At 37.8% G+C, this 13089-nt stretch overlaps 1 protein-coding gene across 2 annotated transcripts in view; it reads left to right on the plus strand.

Moving 5' to 3' along the window:
* Positions 1 to 13089, plus strand: part of Pibf1 (progesterone immunomodulatory binding factor 1) — a 173980-nt gene that overhangs the window by 20010 nt on the left and 140881 nt on the right. For both annotated transcript variants that reach the window (XM_021650185.2, XM_021650184.2), the window contains exon 6: positions 12342 to 12475. In XM_021650185.2, coding sequence (XP_021505860.1) covers positions 12342 to 12475 — 134 coding nt within the window. The remainder of the gene's footprint in view (positions 1 to 12341; positions 12476 to 13089) is intronic.

Below are 13089 nucleotides of genomic sequence, written 5' to 3' on the forward strand. Positions count from 1 at the left end.
TTGGATCTTCAAGCTCAGGCTTGCACACAAAACTCTTTTGTCCAGGGGGACATCTGCCATACAGCTAAGCTGTGTGCAGCTGTTTTGGTCTTGTAGAAGGAATTCTACATACTTCTTTCGTTCCAAAGGGAGCAATGTGAAAGGTACTAGGTTAAGGCCTTATGAAACCTACGCTTACTAAGGCTTTAGGTTTTGTGAGGATATGGCGAAATACCTCTTATGAGCTTTGTAACTAGGAAGTTAAAATATGTTTTGTTAAACAAAACTTCCTTGTTTAGAACCGTGGTTACCTTTCTTGAGAAAACCCCTGCAAGATTACCTAGAGGGTTTTTATTGGTATCTGTAGATGAGTATGATAGCTAATTTAATTTTTATGAAAATGAAGTGTTTTCTTGATGACACATGCTTGTTTATGTCTTGTGATTCAGGGTTTGTAAACTTTTCTCAAATATTTTTTATTCATCTCAGTTTATAAATTAAAGCTCCTTTACATAGTACATGCTTACGAAGCTAGAGTATAAAGCATATTCATTAGTAAACAAAATGTATTTACCTCTTCATAATAAATAACTGCCTAAACTTTCAAGTCTTGGATATCCACATGGGTTCTGATTTTTGTCTGACATGTGGCTAAGGACCTCATTTTCTTTTTTTTCAATTTTTAAAATTTTTTTTTATTAATTACACTTTATTCACTTTGTACCCTCCCCCCATAAGCCCCAGGACCTCATTTTCAATAAAACTCAGCATTCTAGTGTGACAGGCATGTGGGCCCTGAGCATGAATCATTTGGAAAGAGAAGTTTTGTTTGCTCATTTAATTGATGTTAAAAAAAATCTTCATATTTTAAAATCAAATTTCAGTGTTTGATTTTATATTTTTTACTTTTGTATTTGATATAAAAGTAATACATTTTAAATATGTTACTATTTAACACATGAGAATAAGATTGAAGCCACACTTTACAGTTTGTGATTACTAAATCTTATTTCTTACCTATACCTTTAAAATCCATTGCGTTTTCCAAAACCTGTTGAAATTTTACCTATAATGCGATGACTGACAGTTAAAAGTGCCTTCACAGGGAAATGTCCATGGGGACTCTAGCACCATGTTAGCTTTAAATTTGTCATCAGGTAAGAAGCCTCAGCTGGCGCATTGTTTCATACATGTTATGTACGGAAACGGGCTTCTAAAGATTAATGTGCACCTTTTTTCCTTACACTTGCTCCGGAATTTGCAGTCTTCAGTAAACCCTTCACCACTTTAGAATTTTAATTTTGGTGGCAGGTTGTGAGTGGTTTGGCTGATGTTGTGATAGCATTTTGAACCCAGTGGCCAAGAGGATGACCATCACATACTAGCAGGAAGACCCCCTCTAGAGAGACCTGAGACTAACTCCAAATGTATTCACTTGGTTTTGTTTGTCTTGAATTTTCCACCTCTTTCAGTAGGTATAGAATAATTCGCTGGTCTTCATACCTTTATAGAAATCAAGCGTGAGCCCATCTGGTTACTGAGTCTTTGAATGTGCTCAGTGGTAAGCCCTCACTTTTGCCATGTTTCACTGGTAACTATTTTACTTAAGCTTGCATGGCTGCCCAATTACAAGCTCTACTTTCTCTCATACAAACTACAGCAGTTCTTAACCCAGAATCAGAAGACATACTTTTATCATTAAAAACATTTATTGCATTATTTATGGTGTGTACATGTATGTCCAAGTGTGCACACATATATAGGTCAAATGGAACTTAGGTGGTAAGGCTTGTCAGCAAACTGCTTTACCCACTGAGCTATCTCTGGGCTCTTTGATTGTTTTTAATTTTATGATTTAATGATTTCTGAAATTAGTAGATATGTATGTTCACTATTGTGGATGGGTCATTTATTGTGAGGTCAGTATCCAGACTGACGCAGGAGTTATGTTGAATTTAAGGCCAACCCAAAACTTCATGATAAAAGTCTGTCTGAAAAACCTCAAAGCCTAAACAAACCAAACAAAAACAAATATGCTTAATATAAGTTGCTTAATGCAAAAATTGAAAAAATTGTGGAAAAATTAACAAGAAGGTAACATTAATATGAGATAAGGTGAAATTTTAAATTATAACCACACAACAGAGCTTGGTGGTAGTGTTGGACGCCTTTAATCCCAACACTCGGGGGCAGGCACAGGCAGATATCTGTGAGTTTGAGACCAGCCTAGTCTACAGAGTGAGTTCCAGGACAGCCAGGGCTACACAGAGATCCATGTCTCGAAAAAACAAAAATAAAACGAAAACCAAACCAAAACAAAAAAATAAAAATAATTACAAGAGAATAGTAAAATGTATCATGACAAAGCTTGATGTTACATAGTGAAGGGTATAACGTTTATAAAGTAAAATATAAGAGCTTGGTAAAATACAATAAGCTTGGGAAGTTTAATTTGCTTCTATGAGAACTGGTATAGATGAGATAGATAAAGTAAATGAGGTCTAGAAAAACTAATTTTATCAATGTTTTGATATAGCTGCTGAAAAGAAAGCCTAACAGTCCCTAACCAGAGAATATGTTATTTTTAAACATCAATGGAAAGTTTGCAAGACTACTGTGTTTATACTTGATCACATAGGAAATAAGTACATTTTTAGGTTCAAGTTTTATAGTTTCTATTTTTATCATAACTTAGTAAAACAGACAAAGCATGAAGAGAATTAAACTTTCTTGACAATTAAATACATCTTTTGGTTGAAAGAATTTAAAAAGAAAGCACTAAAAACAAGAATATTTTATTTCAGAGTCCTCAAAGAGTATTTAAAATTGTACCGGAGAAATATTGTTGGCCTTAAAAAATCTCTTTATTACTACACAGAGAAACAAAAATAAAGATAAGCATTCCTCATCTGGAAAAAGGAGCCCAGCCAGGCGTGGTTGCCACATGCCTGCAAGCCAGCACTTCAGAAACACAAGCCAGAGACACCTAGTGTTGGAGGCCAGCTTGGGCTGACTAGTGAGACAGTCACACAAAAAAGCTAAAAACAGCACAAACCCAAAAAATGAATAAAAATAAAGCAATTGCAAATTAAGGTGTGTGTGTATGTGTTAAAAAACTTGAAACTAAGTGTTGCTTGTGATTTAAACACAAGTGCAGTGTAGTTACCATGGAATATTATGAAAGGGAATGAAAGTGTCCCATTAATCAGGTCACTACCAGGTTCAGCAATAGATTAATTCAGGTGGGTCCACAGATGAATTCTATCAGAACAGTTAACTGTACTACTCCAGAGTACTGAAAAGGTAAAAAAGGGCCCCCTGCAAAAGCAATAAGTGCTGTGAAAGGCTGAGCCATCTCTCTAGCCTGAATTCATCATTTCAAAATAAAGCTACTTTATATAATTGGTTAAAGTATATTTTAAACATAAAGAGTGCTTTCAGGTTGAAGGAGAGTGGCTATGTGAATATGCTGGTGTCTGTAGCAACTGATGGTAGTGTTCAGATTTTGTACTTGATGAGTCCCCCACCTTAATTTTGAATGCAGTATTTTCCCCATGTTTATCTCTAGCTAGCAAGGTAATGGATGCAATGAAGAACACTATAAAATCTTTGCTGGGAAGATGGCTCAACTCTTGCAGTATTTGCAAGAAAGAGAACCGGAGTCCTGATCCCCAGAACCTGTGTAAATGCCAGGTGTGTGTGGCAGCCTCTGCAGCTTGAGACAGGCTTCCCCAGAAGATGACTGGAGTCTGTCTCTGCCTGCTACTTCTAGGTATAATTCCCAATGTCAGCCTGCCACCTCCCAACCAGTGTGCGTGTACATACTCACCCACATCCAACCTTGTACCCACACACATTCAAATGTGTGTACAATCATGCATGCATATCACACAGACACATGAAAAGAAGGAAAAGACAGTATGAAATCATATTTTTGAGCATGAAAATGCCATATCTTAGAAAGCACTCAAGTTTCTACAAGTATTGTTTCATGATTAATATATTAAGCAAGAACAGTTAAGTTATGTTGCAGGTTTTTGTTTGTTTGTTTGTTTGTTTGTTTGTTTTTTAAATGTGGGAGATTCAGAGGAAAAAAATATAATACAGAATTATGTGTGGGTAACTTTGCAACCAGATATTTGATCCCATTGTTAACCATGAGATTGTGAGCTAAAAAACAAAACAAACAAACAAACAAAACAAGCAAGCAAACAAACAGAAAAACCTGTTTCTTGTTGTGGTTGACTCAGCCCTAGCACACACCTTTAACTCAAGAGCTTTCTGTTTACTGTAAGTGAGTACTGGTGGTGTGGCTCAGCCCTTCTTCACACCTTTAATCTAAATAAAGTCAACCATAAGCCAAGATGCAGGTTAAGCAAGCAGTCAAAGGGGAGTGAACATAAGTAAACATAAAGGAGGTACATTGAGTTAGAGGATGTTTAAGACATGGTGGAGAAGGAGAAGAGCTTTTTCCTTCTGGGACATTTGCTAAGTAGGAAGGTCAGCTGGGTGCTTTCTCTGCCTCTCTGAGCTAGTTGGCTTTCAGCCCTGCATCTGGTTCCTGGGTCTTCATTGGTAAAATTGAACAATTGGGATTTTTTTTTTCTTTATAACTACGTAACATGCTTTAGCTGATGCAAAAAATAAGTGCTCCAAGATTTCTAAGAAAAGTATGCAATAGATGTAGTTATCGGAGTGTGGGCTGTGGTAATCTAACCAGGAACTCACGGCAAACCTTCAAACTTCGACAGCTAAGTATGGTGCTGGCATGCAGACAGATAAACATCAGAGAAACAAAATTGTCTATGATTGAGCTATCTAATTTAAATACTAGGACTGTAGACTATCTTTCATAATTAGTTTACTCTTAAGTATTTCGAGTGTAATGAATACAAAGAAGATTTTTAAGGAGCTCAAAGTCATGTGTTGGTATAAGGAAAGGGGAGAATCATAGATAAGACAGTTATATCATGTAGTTATAATTGCAGGTACACTGTTTTATAAGTGGGAACAGCAATCAACTTAAATGAAAAAATATATAAAATGTTATATATAATATTAAATATATGTGTTATATATGTTATATATAACATATAATATATGTTACATATGTTATATATAATAATGTTTCATATATAATATGTTATATATATAATGTTATATAACCTTAATCTAGGCAGTCAAAGATCTGTTTTGTTACAGGAACATAAATCTGTCAAGCAGTGAAAGTCCCTTTGATGCCTCAGATTGCACTTGTTTTCCCTATGTAATTTTTCCAATTCAGAAGAGAAATTGATAGTCGGCTGTTGAATCACTTGCAGTCACCTAGAAATTCCCGCTTTGAAAGGGGTTCTAAATGTAAACTGTGTGCTTCTTTATGTATGAAAAGACTTAATTTTTTGCATTTTTTTGTCTATATTTTTCCTGTCTTCTTTTTTTCCATAAACGTTACTCACAAATCTTCCATATAAAAGCCACGGTACTAGGTGTAGGATGAGGAGAAACTTACTCTCGTGTTGATTTTGTGCTCATAGCATACGCAATCCACTTTCCAACTGTGAGAGAACATAAGGTAGACATCTTCACCCAAGAGATGGGGCGCAGATGGGCATGGTGTCGGTCACCTGGAATCCTAACCCTGGGAAGGCAGAGGCAGGCAAATCTCTGTGAATTTGAGGACAGCCTGTTCTACAAAGTAAGTTCAGGATTGCTAGGGCTGTAAAGAGAAACCTTGTGTCTAATGGTTTCTACAAAATAGTCTACTGCCTTTCTTGCCTTATCCACAAAATTTTATAGCCATAAAATTTGGTTCCTTTTTGAGGCAATACACTATTTTCTGTTTTCCAATGATGTGGAAATGAAATTTAACTGCATAACCCAGGCTTGAAGTCCAGCTGTCTCAGCCTCACTAGCACTAGGCTTACAAACAGATACCAATATAACCAATGCTTGCCTTTAGTTTCTAAGAGTACCCAAAGCATATCTCCCTTCCCCAAAGTACAAAAGTTATAACTATTAGGGGATTTTTTTTTTTAACTTTTTCATTGGTTGGAGTATCAGTCTCAGAAAAGATTCCTGAGCCCAGAATTTTTTGATCTGTTGCTTTCCTTGTGGAGTTCCTGTCCCCTCCAGGTCTTCCTATCTCCCCCTTCTTTCAAAGATTCCCTGAACTCTGCCCAAAGTTTGTTTGGCTGTGAGTCTCAGCATTTGCACTGATACCCTACAGGGTAGAGACTTTCAGAGGCCCTCTGTGGTAGGCTCCTGTCCTGATCTCTGTTTTCTCCCTCTTCCAATGTCCATCCCCTTTGCCTTTCTGCATGAGGATTGCTCATCTTCCCTAGGGTCTTCCTTGTTGTTTAGTTTCTTTGGGAGTATAGATTTCAGTATGTTTATCCTATATTATATGTCATATATCCACTTACAAGTGAGTATATAACATGTTTGTCTTTCTGCTTCTGGGACACCTCGCTCAGGATGATCTTTTCTATTTCCCACCATTTGCCTGCAAATTTCATGATTTCCTTGTTTTTAATTGCTGAGTAGTATTCCATTGTATAAATGTACCACAATTTCTGTATTCATTCCTCAGTTAAAGGACATCTGGGTTGTTTCCAGATTCTGGCCATAACGAATAAAGCTGCTACAAACATGGTGGAACAAATGTCCTTGTTGTATACTTAAGTATATTTTGAACATATGCCTAGGAGAGCTATAGCTGGATCTTGAGGATGCACTATTCCTAATTGTCTGAGAAAACGCCAGATTGATTTCCAAGTGGTTGTACAAGTCTACATTGCCATCAGTAATGGAGGAGGGTTCCCCTTTCTCCACATACTCTCCAGCATGTATTGTCACTTGAATTTTTGATCTTAGCCATTCTGATGGGTGTAAGGTGAAACCTCACCTTGATTTGCATTTCCCTGATAACTAGGGATGCTGAGCATTTCTTTAAGTGTTTCTCTGCAATTCAGTATTGCTCTTTTGAGAAGTCTCTGTTGAGCTCTGTACCCCATTTTTTAAATTGGGTTACTTAATTTGTTGCTGTTTAACTTCTTGAGTTCTTTATATAATCTGGATATTAGCTTTCTGTCAGATACAGGGTTGGTGAAGATCTTTTCCCAATCTGTAAGTTGTCGTTTTGTACTGACAACAGTGTCCTTTGCTTTACAGAAGCTTTTCAGTTTCATGAGGTCCTATTTATTGATTGTTGCTCTTAGAGCCTGTGCTGTTGGTGTTCTGTTCAGGAAGTTGTCTCCTGTGCTACTAAGTTCAAGGCTCTTCCCCACTTTTTCTTCTAACAGGTTTAGTGTGTCTGGTTTTATGTTGAGGTCTTTGATCCACTTGGACCTTAGTTTTGTGCAGGGTGATAAGTATGGATCTATTTGTATTTTTCTACATGTAGACATCCAGTTAGACCAGCACCGTTTGTTGAAGATGCTGTCTTTTTTCCATCTTATGGTTTTGGTATCTTTGTCAAAAATCAGGTATCCATCGTTGTGTGAGTTTTTTTCTGGGTCTTCTATTCGATTCCATTGATCCACCAGCCAGTACCATGCAGTTTTTATTACTATTGCTCTATAGTACAGCTTGAGATCAGGGATGGAGATACCTCCAGACAGTCTGTTGTCCAGGATTGTCTTAGCAATTCTGGGTTTTTTGTTTTTCCATATGAAGTTGAGAATTTTTCTTTCAAGCTCTGTGAAGAATTGTGTTGGTATTTTGATGGGAACTGCATTGACTCTGTATATTGCTTTTGGCAGGATGGCCATTTTCACCATGTCAATCCCCTTGCATGGAGATAATCTAGAGTCCCCAGAACCCCTGCACAAATATAACCCTTAGCAGCTCAGTCTCCAAGTGGGTTCTCTAGTAATGGGAACAGGGACTATCTTTGACATGAACTCAGTAGGTGGCTCTTTGACCACCTCCTTCTTCTCCTGATGGCAGAGTAGCCTTACCAGGACACAGAGGAAAACAATGCAGCCAGTACTGATGAGACTTGATAGATCAGAGGGAGGGGGAAAGGAGGATCTCCCCTATCATTGGACTTGGGGAGGGGCATGGGAAGAGATGAAGGAAGAAGGGTAAGGGTTGGATTTGAAAGGGGATAAGGAAGGGTGCTACGGTTAGGATACAAAGTGAATAAACTGTAATTTATAAAAATATAAACAAATTTTTAAAAAGTGAAAAAAACTTTTTAATTGAAAAAAAACTTCTCATATATTATATTGTTCATGTTTTCCCCTCCCCAATTCATCCCCTATCCCTCCAATGCCCTACCCACTCAATTTTTTTTTTCTTTCACTTAAAAAACAAAAAAATCAACAGGGCTGGAGAGATGGCTCAGAGATTAAGAGCACTGGCTGTTCTTCCAAAGGTCCTGAGTTCAGGTTCCAGTTACCACCTGGTGGCTCAGAATCATCTGTAGTGAGATCTGGTACTCTTCTGATGTGTAGGCATATAGTACAAAATACTGTATACAAAATAAGTAAATCTTTTTTAAAAATCAACAAAAAACAAAACAAGAAGTACACATAATAAAAATGGACCTTGAAATAACAAGAAAAGCAATAACAAAAAAAAAATGCCCTACAAACAAAATAAGAAAAAAAGTCTACAAAAATACCATTGAGTTCATTTTTGTTGGCCAGCTACTTGGTGTGGAAGCTGCCCTGAAGTATGTTCAGTAGACCTAGAGACTTGATTGGAATAAAACTGTTACTTCCTTTTCCAGTGAGTATTCATTGCAGATAGCATCTAGGTTAGAGGTGAGAGCCCATGTGCACCTCCCCCTCCTAGTGCTGGGACCCCATTTGGCTTGAACCCTTGCAAGTCTCGTGCATGCTGCTGCAGTCTCTCATGTGTGCATTGGTCCTGTTGTGTCTGGAAGATGTTGTTTTCTTAGAATCAGCCATCACCTCTAGTTCTCACAAATCTTTGTGCCTTCTCTTCTTCATAGATCTAAGGGGACAATTTTTTACTTGGAAGAAATTTTTGACTTAAAAGAAACTCTTGATATAAAGTATGTGTTTCTACATGGAACTTCTGGCTATATTTGCTCACGTGGTATTTATACTGAAAGAAAAATCATTTAAGTGTGTATACATGCGATCGTTCTCCATGAGAGGTGCCTGTACCTCACATATTTCAGAGCCACATTCAGATGTGACTGTTTAGACATTTATGCTTTTGTCTCCTTCCTGGCTCTATTTTTGTTTTAGTTCTTCAGTGCTGTGCATGGAACCCAGAGCTTTGCCATGCTAGACATGTGCTGTTTTCCTGAGCTGTCTCTCCAGCTCAAGGTGTGTAGAATTTTACACCTTTACATACCTACCTTCTTTGCATGTGCATATCATCTCAATACTCAACGACAGTTCTCGGTTGTGTACTTATAATCGTAACAAAATTTCTGATGCATATGATTTAATTGGTCCTAAAATGTGTTTTCTTCCCTCTTCATTACCTTATCCATCTTCAACCTCTCTCATTGATGACCTTTAATTTCAACTTTCTTTTTCTCAAAATAGCCTGAGGCACCTCAGCTCTATTTGTCTAGCCGAGCATTGCTGGGGGAAATCACATTAGCAGCAACAGTCACTTCAAATTCTTTGTTATGAGCCTCCAGTAGAGCAACTTTGTGTCGATTGCTCACTGGTCTTCCTTCTTTCCCTCCTTCCTTCTCTCCCTCCTTCCCTCCCTCCCCCCATTTTCATTTTCCTTGAAAGCTATCTTAGGCTTTCCTTCCTGCCTACACATCTCCAACCTTCCATTTCTCACTTTTATCGGATCACTTGGTGCTTTGTTTCATAAAGAAAATAGAAATCCTTATAAGAGAATTCTACAATTTCATGCCAGGAACCCTGTACTCATTCTGATTTGTATGTTTTTACTGTTTTTATTGGTAAGAGGACCCTAATAAGTAGAAAACTCATCCTTTTAGGAACTGTCCTAGTCAGGGTTACTATTGCTCTTATGAAAAACATCTTGACCAAAGCAAGTTCAGGAAGAAAGGGTTTATTTTGCTCTTCTTCATCAAAGGAAGTCAGTCCAGCAACTCAAACATGGTGGTAACCTAGAGGCAGGAGTCGATTCAGAGGTCATGGAGGTGTGCTGCTTTCTTGCTTGCTTCTCATGGCTTACTCAGCCTGATTTCTCATAGAACCCAGGACCACCAGCCCAAGGATGACCTTACTCACAATGGACTGGGCCCTCCCACATCAAACACTGATTAAGAAACTGTCCTACAGGCTTGCCTATAACCCAGCCTTATAGAGGCATTTTCTCAATTGAGTTTCCCTCTCTCAGATGACTCAAGCTGTGTCAAGTTGACATAAAAGCTATCCAGGACAGGAACCAAGTGGGTAACATAACAACATGAAACATTAGGGTAAGGGCTAGACTGTGGGCTGCATCAAATGTTTTTAATACATCTGTGCACCCACGACAGAGAGGAACAGCAAGCAACAACAAAAGACTGTCCTGACGTACATAAACTACCACAAAGTGGGAATAGAACTCAGTTGGTTGAATGCTTGCCTTCTGTGCAGGAAGCCTTGGTTAAGCTCCTAGCACCACATAAAGGGGGCATCATGGTGCATGCCTGTAACCTAAGCACTCTAGAGGCGGGTTCAGGAACATCAGAAGTTTAGGTTCTCCTTTAGCTCACTAGCGAGTTCAAATCCAATGATGGGATATCCTGAGACCCTGTCTGAAGATAATAGTAGTAGTAGCAATAACAGGAGCAGCAGCAGCAGTAGTAGTGTATGACTTTAATCCCAGCAGTAGGAAGTAGAGGCTAGTCTGGTCTACATAGCATGTTTCAGTCCAGTCAGAACTACAAGATGAGGCTAAGTCTCAAAACAACAAAAAATTATGAAAGGTTGTAAGTACTCAGATGTTTGTTTCTGCCTCCACTTCTCTGTCTTCTGAATCTACCCTTGGTTTCTTGCAGAATTTTAATGTGTTTGTTTGTTTTTTCTTCAGGAGCTCACTATTGTTTACTTCATCTTCATAGAACAGCAGTTCTCAACCTGTGGGTCACGACCCCTTTAGAGGTCCAGTGATGCTTTCATAGCCTAACACTATCAGAAAACACAGCTCTTTACATCATGATTCATTACCGTAGCAAAATTACTCTTGTGAAGTAGTAATGAAAATAATTTTACGGTTGGGGTCACCACAAGATGAGGAACTATGTTAAAGAGTCTCAACACTAGGAAGTTAGAGGACCAATCTAAACCTGCCTTAGAGTGACCTTTCCTGGTGTTTCTGACTCACACATCTCTAACACTTTAGGTTTCTTGGGTGTGTTATATTTCATCCATCTTTTAAATTTTTGCACTCCTTATGTGTATACTTCTCTGAATTATATCATAGTGTTTGTGCAGTTATTATACTACAGATTTGTCTGTGATTCTTTAAGAACTGAAAGCAAAGACAAAATATTATAGACATTAATTTTTAGTTAATGAGAATTCTTTATGTGTTCTGCATCTTGTAAACACTTTACATGTAACATTTGATATAATCGTTACAAGAATTCTGTGAGGTAAACACTTAGGTTTAGACAAATCATAATTTAGTCACTTCTAAAAGCTAAATTCTGGAACCCACCTGCTTAATTACAGAATTATGCCCTCACCTGAGGCAGTTATTTGATTACTAATGTTTAGAAGGATGAAGTCTTCAGCAGAACTAAATCTTCTTTGGGGACATAGGTTTTAAATGATGTACAGGATGATCCTCTAGGAAGTAACAGAGCATCCCCAACTAAATCCTATAATGAGCTCACTAGCATTCCATTCTCTCAAAGAACCACAGTATGGGAGGCCATGATGCTTAACCAAAGCAAAGCACTCAGATTTCTCACAAGTGTCTCTCAAACAGCTCTTGGATAGAATTTAGAGCCTGCTATTTCAGTGGGGTTGTTGTTGTTTTCAAGAAGGAAGAGACTGTCTTACTCATCTTGTATGTATATATCCAGCCCAAACTAGTCACATTGAAATAAATTAATATTTTTATATAATTTACAAATAATCTTGTAAATTCCAAATGACTGGTCTTTGAGTAATTAACTATTATAAACAATTTGGAAGCCAGGTGTGATGGCACATGACTGTTTTCCCAGCATTCTGGGAGGCAGAGGCAGGTGTATCCCTCTTAGTTTGAGGCCAGCCTGGTCTACAAAGTGAGTCCAGGACAGCCAAGACTACACAGAGAAGCCTTGTCTCAAAAAGCCGCCAAAAATTGGACATCTTTTAGTTTAGTTATAAGGACATTTTATAGCTTAGCAGAAAAATTCAATACAAAATATGACCCACCATGTTCGCTTTGATGAGTGTAAGTCTCCCTTTGATTTGCAGACATATGAGGAGGACCGGAAAAAAAACTCTGAACTTCAAATTCGGTGTCAACGCTTGGCCTTAGAGTTAGCAGACACAAAACAGTTGGTTCAGCAAGGTGATTACCGTCAGGAGAACTATGACAAAGTCAAGAGGTAAACTGTTATGGCACTCGCCACAGTCATCTGAGTTTGTATTACCCACACAGTTGTTTTCTCCATTTCCCTCTTCATTGTGTAAAAGTGCACAGTTTGGTGAATATTGGTGCTTTTTGGTTTATGGAGAAGTTGCTGCCACTCATTAAAATGTAAAAGAAAGTAGGAACCCTATAAAATGCCTTATGGAAATATTTGTTGAATGTTATTTGATGAATTTCATGTAATGTCACTTTGTGTTTAAATTTTTTCAAGTGGCTTTCGGCTGTTCCTTTTCTAACGAAAGGCTTTCACTCTTTGAAAACAGCACTCTGTAAGAACATTACAAGTGTATTGCTGCTGAATAACAGGGGTGGGGGGGTGGTCTTCCTTTACCTGGGATGAACTTCTCTATTGTTCTGTATTTAATGAGCTTCTCTAATGTATCCCTTGGTAAATCTCTTTCAAACCTGAGTTTTGTCATATAGGATTAACCAAAGGAACAGTGTGAATGTTTTAAAGTACTGTATCTTTGCAGATACGGTGGACTTGTCTTACTTGATAAATCTGTAGAATTCTTGAAGTGTAGTAGTCAGTCAACGAATATTATCATGCTGTACATGTATAAAGATTTA

This window comes from Meriones unguiculatus, chromosome 9 (genome assembly GCF_030254825.1).
Source record: "Meriones unguiculatus strain TT.TT164.6M chromosome 9, Bangor_MerUng_6.1, whole genome shotgun sequence".
Lineage (NCBI taxonomy): Eukaryota > Metazoa > Chordata > Mammalia > Rodentia > Muridae > Meriones > Meriones unguiculatus.